A 12,068-nucleotide genomic window follows, 5' to 3' on the forward strand; every position below is an offset into this window, starting at 1 on the left:
GAAACCTGACAGTAATTCTGCAGCAGTGACATCCTGTAGACAGTCACTGACCTATTAATCTGCGCATTTGCTGGCATCTGATTGAATGAGGAATAATGGGATAATGCCACAAAAGAATGCCCTCCTTTTCTTCGAGCGAGTCAGTAATACTGACCGGTGCTGACTCTGCTGCTGTAACCTTTTAGTTATTCACATTATGATCTGTTGTACAACAGGGAGGCCAGTTTGGTGACACAGAGTCTTACCAGATGTGGTGTGCATTGAAAAGAATCACGACTTTCCATAAGTAAGTGAGACATTTAGCAGTGGTAATTGATGGCTCATGTAACTGGAAGCTGTTTGAAAAGATGTGTGTTGCTATGTTTCCCTCTGTAATAGAGAAATTCAATTAAAGACTGGAGAGGCGGGAATGAGGAGTAATCAGATCAGGCATGATCATATTGAATGGTGGAATAGTCTCAAGAGGTCCACAAGCCTGCTCCTGCTCCTATCCCTAATTCATGCATTGTATGCACATTCTCTACGTTACATTTATCTCTTCACTGGATGGGAAGCAAGTTCTATCTCAGCTTAAAATCACTGAGCCAAGTGCACTCTGTTGCCATGCATTGTGATATCTGCTTTCCCTCTGCTCTTGGTGGGTGTTTATTTACTTTATTCTGATTTTCATTCTTGAAGATCTTTTCTCTTCAGGATATTGTGAGTCACTTCTTCCTTGCGAGTGGCCATTTTCTTTCTCATATGTGAGATCTGATTTTTAGCTTGTTCTCATTCATAAAATCCTGAACTAGTATAGCGGTTAAACTAACGTTGTGGTAATTTTACTGGGTAGTAATTCAGAGGCCAGGACTTAATGATCCTTGAATTTGAGATTAAGTTCAATTTGTTGAAAAACTATGCAAAAAATGAGGTCTGCAGATGCTGGAGATCACAGCTGAAAATGTGTTGCTGGTTAAAGCACAGCAGGTTAGGCAGCATCCAAGGAACAGGAAATTTGACGTTTCGGGCATTCCTGATGAAGGGCTTATGCCCGAAACGTCGAATTTCCTATTCCTTGGATGCTGCCTAACCTGTTGTGCTTTAACCAGCAACACATTTTCAGCTGAAAAACTATGCAGTCTGGTTAACTCATGTTCTTTTGGGAAGGAAATCTGCCATTCTTTTATGGACAATGTTTTTTTGTCAATCCAGATTGCAATGTAGTTGATGCTTAACTTTCCTCAGCAAAAACCCCAAAACCCAAACATTTGTCTGTAGCATAATAAATATTTGTCTTGTCAGTGATCCCCACATCTGTGAATGAATGAAGATAAAGCACAAACAAACACCCATTGATGTTCTGCTTTTGAAGCGTGAGTTAACCCCCACTCCACATATTCTCCTCCGTTCTGTCATTTTGCTTTCTCCTCCAAGCATTGATCCAATTCCCTTTGGAAAACTGATTGGAAAGGATTTGAGTTTGTGTGCTCCTGTCCCACAGTGCTATTGGTGCTGGTTTTGCTGCAATAAGTGAAAACCTGTTATGAAAGGGAATGTGAGAGGTCAGCTTTCTAATAAGGTGGCAAATTCCACTTTCTTCAATATTTCAGTGCTCATGATATAACTCGATGGAACCTGTTAAACAGCACCTGCAAACTACTGAAGAGAGCCTTGGAGAATGGAAACGTGCCTGAACAGGTGAGACATGGACAGATACTACAACCATCCCTCACAGAACATATACATCTATCTCACTTGTTAATTCGCTGACTTTATATGCCAATCCTGTGTTTCAACTTAGTGTCAAAGAGACGTACAGCACAGAAACAGTCCCTTCGGTCCAACTTGTCCATGCCGACCAGATATTCTAAATTAATCTAGTCCCAAATGCCAGCACTTGGCCCCTGTCGCTCTAAACCCTTCCTACTCATATACCTATCAGATTCATTTTAAATGTTGTAATTGTTCCAGTCTCCAACTGATGTGAAGCAATTTCACCCTCAAATTGATAGTCAACATGAGTTGTAACGTGATTTATATGATGCTCTTTGTGTGCTCCCTGTAATAGAAAGAGTCAGAGAAACTCTCCAGAATAGAGCAGGTTAACTCTGCATTGCCCTTTAGTGAGAGGAATGAATCCACTGGGAGATGTTGGTGTTGAGGAAGACAGCTTAGAGATTGTGAAAGGCTTTGAGGATAATATTGAACAAATGGGGACACATTTGAAGCCGGCCCTTAGGTAATGGGGAAGGTCCTGATGTTGCTGGTACATTTGACATGTACCACAGGGCAACACAAACTCTGTCTGTGTGCTCCTATCAATAACCCAAAGATCATAAGAACATCAGAAATTGTAGTAGGTCATTTGGCCTTTCCAGTCTGCCTCACCATTCAGGAGGCAATATTCAGGAGGGCATTGCATAATTATTTGGAGAGAAATTTTGTGCAAGAGTAGGGGGAAGAGGCAGAAGATGAGCAGTAGGTGAAGATGTTCATTCATAGAGCTGGTGCAGGCATGTTGGGCCAAATGACCTCTTCAGCACCATAACAACATTTTAAAATTTCTTATGGGACTAGGCCAGCATTTATTGCCTCCATCTCTACTGGGCTTGAGAAGGTGGTGTTGAGCTGCCTTCTTGAACTGCTGCAGTCCAGTTCTGTGATTCTGTTGTTCTATGAGGGTCATGGCTGATCTATACAAACTGACCTCACAACCCTGTTCTGATATTCCTTGATTCTGCTGGTATCTTAAAATGCTATTATTCTTTGTTTTGAATACACTCAACAATGGAGCATCCAAACTCCTGCAGAGTAGAGAATTCCAAAGGTTCACAGCACCTTTCTCCTCAGAGACCCTGGCTACTAGATTTAGACTCCCCACTAGGGGTGCATTTTCCCAATATCTACACTCCAATCTCCCAAAATAGGTGAAGTGATGGCCTAGTGGTATCACTGCTATACTATTAATCCAGAGACTCAGGTAGTGTACTGGGAACCCGGGTTTGATTTTTGCCATGGCGGGATGTTGGAATTTGAATTCAATAATTAAAAGAAATCTGGAATTAGCAGTCCTTTGGTGACCGTGAAACCATTGTCAATTGTTGGGGGAAAACCCACCTGGTTTGCTAACGCTCTTTAGGGAAGGAAACTGCCATTCTTACCTGGTGGCTCGGGACCCACAGAAACGTGGTTGACTCTTAACAGATAGGGATAGGCAATAAAAGCTGGCTTAGCCAGTGATACCCACATCCCGCAAATGAACAATTAAAAGAAAATTTGCCCTGAGTAAAGGTACATAGGCATAGTGCTACTAAGCCATAAAGCTGATCTCTTATTAGAGACATGACTGGGTGGTTTAACCTGAGGGTCACCACATCTCAAGTGAAGGGTGAGGTTGAGAAGGAGAGTCCTTCATAGTGACCTCAGGTGATGTTTGAATTGAACCCACACTGTTGGTGTCACTCTGGACCACAAACCAACTGTCTAGCCAACTGACCTAACTGGCCCCCGACTTGCATAATAATTTTATAGGTTTGAATAAGGGTGCCTCTCATTCTTTTACATTCTACAGCATAGGCGCACTCTCTCGATCTCTCTCTATAAGGTAACCCCTGTATTCCAGGCATCAGTTTAGGAGTCTTTGTTGCATTCGTTCTAAGTCTTTCCTTAGGTTAAGAAACCAAAGCTGGAGACCAGCTGCAGTCTCACTATGGCTCCATGTAAATGCAGTAGGTTACCTCCAATATTCCAATTCCTTAGCCACCTATTATTTGATTTACAAATCGCTTGCTGTAGCTGCATGATCATTTATCTCTGATTCTACATTCACAAGACATGAGTATGAAATCTCCACACCACTTCCAGCAAGAGGGCCACAAAAAGTAATTCAGGGCAGAAGTTGGCCATTCAGCCCATCATACCTGCACTGGGTAAAATCAATGACTGCAGATGCTGGAAACCAGATTCTGGATCAGTGGTACTGGAAGAGCACAGCAGTTCAGGCTGCTCGTTGGATGCTGCCTGAACCGCTGTGCTCTTCCAGCACCACTGATCCAGATACCTGCACTGGGAGCTATTTGATCAATCTCCCACCCCAGCTTCATTCTCGTAGTTCTGAGAGAATTTTCAGGATTTCAAAACCATTCTTAGTCTGCTTCCCTTACCCAGATCGGGCAGAATGATCAGATTCTTTTTATGCCCCTGAAGATGCTCACCTGGTTCACAGGACCTCATGGACCTTCTCACCCAGAATGTAGTCAATCTCCTTGACTGGTCATCAATTAACACCCTTTATGTAGTCAGTTCAAAACCACTTTGTGACTTCATCCAGCCTCCGTCTGGATTCCTTGCCTTCCTGGTGGGAGAGAAAAATTGCTCCTTTACCAAATAGGAAACTATAGCAACCTGCCACAAGGTGAGAGGAGAGGCTCTGATTTTGTCTTATCAAAATGCAGGACCTTGCATTTTATCAGAATTAAACTCCATCAGCCACTCCTCGGCCCACTGGTCCAGTTGATCAAGATCCTATTGTACTCTTAGACAACTTTCTTCATGGTCTATTTTGCCACCAATTTTGGAGTCACCTGCAAAATTATTAACCATACCTGTTATGTTCTCATCCAAATCATTTATATAAATGTCAAAAAGCAATGGACCCAGCACGGATCCTTGTAGCACTGCTGGGCATAGGCCTCCAGTCTGAACAACAACCCACTACCACCACCCTCTGTCTCCTGCTGTCAAGCCAAATTTGTATACAATTGGCTCGCACTCCCTGGATCTCATGTGATCTGACCTTATTAACCAGCCTACCACGCAGAATCTTGTCGAAGGTCTTGCTAAAGTCCATGTAGACAATGCCTACCATTCTGCTTTCAGCTATCTTCTTGGTCACTTTTTCAAAAAACTCAATCAAGTTTGTGAGACACAATTTCCCACGCACAAAACCACAATGACTCTCAAATGCATGTAGATCCTGTCTCTCAGAATCACCTCCAACAACTTATCCACTACTGATTTCAGGCTCACTGGTCTGTAGCTCCCTGTTTTTTTTTCCTTGCAGACATTTTAAAATAAAGGCACAACATTAGCCACCCTCCAGTCTTCCAGCTGCCAATGATACAAATTTCACTGCTAGGGGCCCCATGATTCCTTCCCTAGCTTCCCACATTGTCCTGGGATACACTTAGTCACGTCCTAGGGATTTATCTACCTTTATGCATTTTAAGACTTCTCACACCTCCTCTTCTCTATTGTGGACCCTATTCAGGACCTTACTATTTATTTCCCTGAGTTCCCTAGCTTCCATGCCTTACGCTACAGGAAATACTGATGTGAAATATCCATTTGGGATCTCTCACATTTCCTGTGATTCTACACATGGATGGCCACATTGATCTTTAAGGGGCCCTATTCTTTCCCTCGTCACTTTTTTGCTCTTAATCTACTTGTAGAATCTCTTTGGATTCTCCTTAACCTTATCTGCCGAAGCTATCTCATGTCCCCTTTTTGCCTTCCTGATTTTTATAGAACATAGAACATTACAGCGCAGTTCAGGCCATTCGGCTCTCGATATTGCACCGACCTGTGAAACCAATCTGAAGCCCATCTCACCGACACAATTCCATTCTCGTCCAAATGCCTATCCAATGACCATTTAAATGCCCTTAAAGTTGGCGAATCTACTACTGTTACAGGCATGCGTTCCATGCCCCTACAAGGTTGTGAGGAGAGGCTCTGGTTTGTCTTAACAAAATGCAGGACCTTGCATTTTATCAGAATTAAACTCTGAGTAAAGAAACTACCTCTGGCATCTATCCTATATCTATCACCCCTCAATTTAAAGCTATGTCCCCTCATGCTAGCCATCACCATCCAAGGAAAAAGGCTCTCCCTGTCCACCCTATCTAACCCTCTGATTATCTTATATGTCTCAATTTAGTCGCCTCTCAATCTTCTTCTCGCTAATGAAAACAGCCTCAAGTGCCTCAGCCTTTCCTCGTAAGACCTTCCTCCATACCAGGTAACATCCTCGTAAATCTCCTCTGAACCCTTTTCAAACCTTCCACATCCTTCCAATAATGCAGTGACCAGAACTATACACAATATTCCAAATGTGGCCGCACCAGAGGTTTCCCTCTTAAGTGTACACCTATACTCCCTTTACTCCTCAGTTGTGTACACCTGATGTATGCCTCCTTCTCTTTCTTGACCAGAACCTCAATATCTCTAGTCATCCAGCATTCCCTACTTTTGCATGTTGTCCCTGAATTCTCATTATCTCACTTTAGAAAGCCTCCCACTTGCCAGATGTCACTTTATCTGCAAACAGTCTCTCCCAATCAACTGTAGCATTGCTGACTCATCACCTTTGACCCCTGCCTTGGTCAAGCTTTTATCTGTCACTGCCTTAAAAATCAATCAGCCAGCCTGCACCACCTTCTGGGAAGACTCTTTGGGGGAAATTATTCCTCCTCATCTTAGTCTTCAGTGGGGGAAATTTTATATTTAAACAAAAACAGAAATTGCCAGGCAAACTCAGCAGTTCTGGCAGCCAAGAGAGAAATACATAATGTTTTAAGTTGAGTGACACTTCACAGTCGCACTCGAAACATTAACTCTGATGTCCCCCAATAGATATTGCCACATCTGCTGAATTTTAGATTTCCTGCTTTCACAGTTCTTTGTTTTACTTTTTTTTAAAACTTTGCCAGCTGTGAGTAGACTCTTAACTATTGTAAAGGGGGCAGATAGAATTAATATTGAGGAATGCCTGATGAACCACTCACTGTGATGATGTCTTACGAAATGGTGGGCAGAACAACTTAGATTCTCGAAGGAGTGAAACCTGACAGTAAATCCTCCTCCAAATCTCTGGAACTGTGTGTCTCATATTAATGTGACTAGTTGCCAACATGTGGTAAACTATATCTTGTTAACAACAAAATCTTCTTCTAGTTAGACCAGGGAGTAGACCTGGCAGCATGGTGTCCCCACAGCGCCAGTGATCTGGATTCAATTCCAGCTTCTGGTGACTGTCTGTGGAGTTTGTACATTCCTCTCTGTGTGACTAGTGAGTTTCCTCCCACAGTCCAAAGATGTACATAGCTACGTGGATTGGTTATGCCAAATTGCCCACAGTGTCCAGGGATGTGTAGGTTAGGTGGATTAGCCATGGCAAATGCCAGGATAACGGGAATTGGGTGTGGATGGGATGCTTTCTGAAGGTTCGGTATGGACTCATTGGGCCGAATGGCTTGCTTCCACACTGTAGGGATTCTATGGATTACCTTCTACCACACTAACTCAAGCTGGTGCTGTGATCCCAACACTGAAATGAGTTAGTGAAAGTAAAACTAACCCATGGAGGGCTGGAGACTTAGCAAATGTCTGAGCAAACTGCTCAGCTTAAGGGCAATTAGGGATGGAGAATAAATGCCAGCCTTGACAGGGATGCCCACATTCTATAAAGGAAAGAAAAATATGCTCTGACTTTAATGAATCACAAACCTGTGTTGATGAAGCCCCATTTACCTTTAATATAATGTAAAAAATGATGTTTACCAGTGTATTTTCCTGTTCTTGCAGATTATCGTTCAGGCAATCCTCTGTAGCTATTATTACATCATGTGGCAGCTCTCGAAAGTATCTGAAGGTGATTCCTCCAAGGTACAGGATGTGAGTTTTCCCCCGTTATTTTGTACAAACATATGAAGAAGGAACATCAGTAGACCATTCAGAGGCCCTCACAAACGCTCCGCTATTCAGTAAAATCATTGTCGATCTGATTACAAACTCAAATCCATCTTCACACTTCCCTCTGATAACCTTCCGCCTCCTTGCTCGACAAGAAAGCATCTATCCCTGCTTTAAAAAATATTCTGGAACTCAGTCAGCTTTTCAGAAAAGGAGTTCCAAACGCTCATGCCTTTCTGAGAGAAAGAAAATGCTGTACCGTTTAAATGGACGACCCATTGAATTTTCTGATGTGGAGGTGCCAATGTTGGACTGGAGCGGACAAAGTCAGAATTCACATGACAGCAGGTCATAGTCCAATTATTTGAAATCTGCTCAGCGACTCTGCATTGTTGTGCATGTTGAAGGCCACCTTGGAGGAGGTGTACCTGAAGATTGGAGATCTTGTGTTCGTGTTGCGCTACACGTGACCTCACCAAACGGTTCTGTGTCTGTAAAATCTTCACTGTTCTGATCTCTGATCTTTGGTAAACATGTTCCCGTTTCAATCCAGCCCTTTCTTACTCTTCTAAACTTCAGGAGATGTAAACCTCGGCTTTTCCTTATGGGAGGACAGCCATCTCCGATTCCGGGGCCTTTAGTCTAGGAAGCCTTGTCTGAACATCCTTCCCTAAACAAAGTGAACAATTCTCCACGTAGTACTCCAATGTGGTCTCACCAGTATAACCGAAGGAGAACCTCCCTACTTGTATATTCAGTTACTCTCAGAATAAATAACAACATGCTATTAGCTTTCCTAATTACTTGCAGTACCTGCAGACTAACCTTATTGATTCATGCAAAATGACTGAGGACACCAGATACCTCTGCATCCCAGATCTTCACTAATGCTGCAATGAAAGCAGAAATTGCTGGAGAATCTCAGTAAGTCTGGCAGCATTAGTTCAGAAGAAGAGTCACTGGACTAAAAACGTTGGACTCTGCTTTCTCTCCATAGATGCTGCCAGACCTCTTAGGTTTCTCCAGTAATTGCTGTTTTTGTTTCTTATTTCCAGTGTCTGCAGCTATATATTTTACGTTAATAATATGCTCCCCTATCATCCTACCAAAATGGAAAATTTCACTTAATCCCACTGTATAATGCATTTGCCACATCTTTGGCACTCATTTAATCTATCTATATCCATCTTGTAGCTTGCTTATAATGTCTTCACTATATAACAGGGATACTCACTCTATTAAGATATAACATGAACAGCTCTCCATTTGCACAAAAGGCAGCCATTTGGCCCATCTTAGCTGCCCTGATTCTTTTGAAAGAGACTTCCCATGAATTGTGCTCCCCAGCCCTTACCACACCCCTGAAACCTTTTTTCAAGTATATATCCAAATCCCTCCCACCAGTAGAAACAGTTGCTCCATATCTATCATTGCCAAAATTCCTCAGAACTTTGTACCTATTTTGAATATCTCTTTGATCCTCTGTGATCTAAGGAAAATAACTCATGTTGGGTGATGTTATGGAATAGTAAGTAATCTTAGTGATAGAATGAATGTGTGATCATAAGACTTGCTTGCCAGCTTTCACAGGTGGGCTGTGTTGATACTGTTCCACACCTTTTTGCCATTGGTGAAAGAAGGCGATGTGACCTTCAAGAAGCTAACTGGGGAATTGCAACAATGCGAGGCAGGCACAGGATGCTCCCTTTGTTTCTTTCTCCTGGTCTAAAGTTTGTTTTGTTTCTGTGCAGAGTGTGAAAGTGTCGCTGAGGAAGCAGATGAGAGGATTCTGCCACATTTGCAGACAGTTCCTAAATAATCCCAGCAGCACCGTCAAAGAGCAGGTCAGTGTGGACAAGGTCATCTCAAAAAGGCCTAGTGGGCAGGTCTCGGGGCCCATGTAGACTGGACCAGCAGCCACAGACTGGTCACAACATGAGAAAGTAGGCCATTCAGCCCAACTAGCCCTGCTGGCCTCCTGGACATGCTGGGATTGAGTGGTTTTCATCAACTTGATTGTCAATCCTTCCAAGTGTGTTGAAGATGCTGGGAGTAGTGGGGCTACACGCTGAGGCTGGGGTTGGTCTTTTGTGGTTTCTTGTGCTCTGCCCTATCCATAAAGCCATGCGCTGCCATTAGACCAACCTGTTATTTTGTAATTTATTCTCAGATTGCTGACCAATAACTGCCCTTGAGACAGAGGTGGTGAGCTGCCTTCTGCGATGGCTGCAGTCCATTTGGTGTTGACTTTTGAGTTTTTGTTAATAGTGGATTTCCACCACTATTCAATTCAGTTTAATTCACTGCTGCCTTGCTGGGTTGTTTCTGAGAACTGTCACAAGTTGGCGGCACGGTGGCACAGTGGTTAGCACTGCTGCCTCACAGCGCCAGAGACCCGGGTTCAATTCCCACCTCAGGCGACTGACTGTGTGGAGTTTGCACATTCTCCCCGTGTCTGCGTGGGTTTCCTCTGGGTGCTCCGGTTTCCTCCCACAGTCCAAAAATGTGCAGCTTAGGTGAATTGGCCATGCTAAATTGCCCATAGTGTTAGGTGATGGGATAAATGTAGGGGAATGGGTCTGGGTGGGTTGCGCTTTGGCGGGTCGGTGTGGACTTGTTGGGCCGAAGGGCCTGTTTCCACACTGTAAGTAATCTAATCTAAAGTCAGTCCCATTGCTGTGGTTCTGGAGTCCCAGTGTCAGTCAGGCTAAATAAAGCAGGACCCTGACCTTGCCGTGGCCAGTCATTTTAACACCGCGTCCTGCTCACGTGCCCACATGTCTGTCCTCGGCATGTTGCAGTGTTCCAGTGGATCACAGCACAAACTGGAGGAACAACATCTATTCTTCAGATTAGGCACTTTACAACCTTCTGGAGTTAATATTGAGTTCAACACCTCCTCATTGTGAACCATTTCTTCCCTTTCTTTCTGCTCCTCTATCTTACAGTCTTATTAGCATGTGTTCCCCTCCCCCCATTCTGGTTACTGTCCTTTTTAAGTCTGGCAATTAGACACACCATTGTTCTGCCATTCTCACAATCCCATTCCCATGAATTATCAATATCCTTTCTCCACCCACTACCCCCACGCTTCCCACCCCTCCCCAACTATTGCATTAATGTTGCCCCCTCCATAGGTCACTTTAGCTCTGATGAAGTCTAGATTTGAAACATTAGCTTGCTCTCTCTCCATAGATGCTGACCCACTGTGATCTCTAGCATTTGTTGTTTTCAGACTAGGTAAAGCTGGCTGGTGAAAGTGGGGACTGCAGATGCTGTAGATCAGAGTCGAGAGTGTGTTGCTGGAAAAGCACAGCAGGTCAGGTAGCATCCGCGGAGCAGAGTGTCGGTGTTTCATCAGGCATGAAGCTGGAAGCCACAGGGGTGGACAGATAAATGGGAGCCCCACCCCCCTCCCATTTATCTCTCCGCCCCCGTGGTCCCAGCCTCATTCCTGATGAAGGACTCCGGCCCGAAATGTCGACTCTCCTGCTCCTCAGATGCTACCCAACCTGCTGTGCTTTTCCAGCAACACACTTTCGAAAGCTGGCTGGTGTCCGGCTGTTAGAGGCTATTTATAAAGCAGATGGGTTTTTAATAATGTTAAAATAGTTTCATGGCCTTGGTTTGTGGCAATATATTTTCATCCCAGCTGTGCACACATGTTATGACACAACTCTGGAGATGTTGGGACTAGAACCTACGCCTCCTGGCCCGGAGGTAGGGATGTTATCACTGCATCACAAGAGCCCCATCATTCTAATTTATTTCTTGTTGATCTTAATTTCCATTAGATACTGTGATGAGATTTGAACTCCTGTCCCAGAGCATTGATGAGGGCCTTTGGGTTAATTGTTCTGTAATATTATTGGCGGGGAGTATCATATGGGGCAGTGGGAAGCATCTGTGCCCCTCAGTGGGTTCAAATCCCATTCAAGGACCTGTTGGGTCAAGGAAGCCATGTTCATGTCATTAATTGATAACCAACTTGTAGATTCATCCAATTCAGCAGACAGCAGGCAGTAAGAGTAGGCTGTATGGTCAGCCATACCTGATATGGAGTGGCACCTCTCCAGCTATGGCCACTGTGGTGAGGACATTGGTACTTTCTTCCATTTGTTCTCTCATGGAATGTGGCGTAACATTTGTTGCCCGTCCTTATGTGCCCTTGAATCGAGTGACTTGCTAGGCCATTTCTGAAGGAGTTAAGAGTTAACCACGTTCTGAAGTCACTCTAGGCCAGATCAGGTGACGATGACAGATTTCCTTCCCTAAAGGACATTAGCGAATCAGACAGGATTTACCGCCAATCAAAAACAGATCCAGCATCTCCATGACTGGGACTAGCTTTCAGTTCCAGATGTTTTGTTAATATTAATTATAGAGTCATTGAG

At 43.8% G+C, this 12,068-nt stretch overlaps 1 protein-coding gene across 2 annotated transcripts in view; it reads left to right on the plus strand.

Moving 5' to 3' along the window:
• The window catches only part of si:ch211-269e2.1 (cohesin subunit SA-2), a 145,441-nt gene that overhangs the window by 96,822 nt on the left and 36,551 nt on the right, over positions 1 to 12,068 (plus strand). Inside the window, exons 21-24 of one of the 2 annotated variants that reach the window (XM_060826268.1) lie at positions 216 to 286; positions 1,590 to 1,677; positions 7,567 to 7,656; positions 9,426 to 9,518. In XM_060826268.1, the coding sequence (XP_060682251.1) occupies positions 216 to 286; positions 1,590 to 1,677; positions 7,567 to 7,656; positions 9,426 to 9,518 (342 nt within the window). The remainder of the gene's footprint in view (positions 1 to 215; positions 287 to 1,589; positions 1,678 to 7,566; positions 7,657 to 9,425; positions 9,519 to 12,068) is intronic. The other variant, XM_060826269.1, reaches the window with a different exon arrangement.

The sequence above is a fragment of the Hemiscyllium ocellatum genome, chromosome 6 (assembly GCF_020745735.1).
Source record: "Hemiscyllium ocellatum isolate sHemOce1 chromosome 6, sHemOce1.pat.X.cur, whole genome shotgun sequence".
NCBI lineage: Eukaryota > Metazoa > Chordata > Chondrichthyes > Orectolobiformes > Hemiscylliidae > Hemiscyllium > Hemiscyllium ocellatum.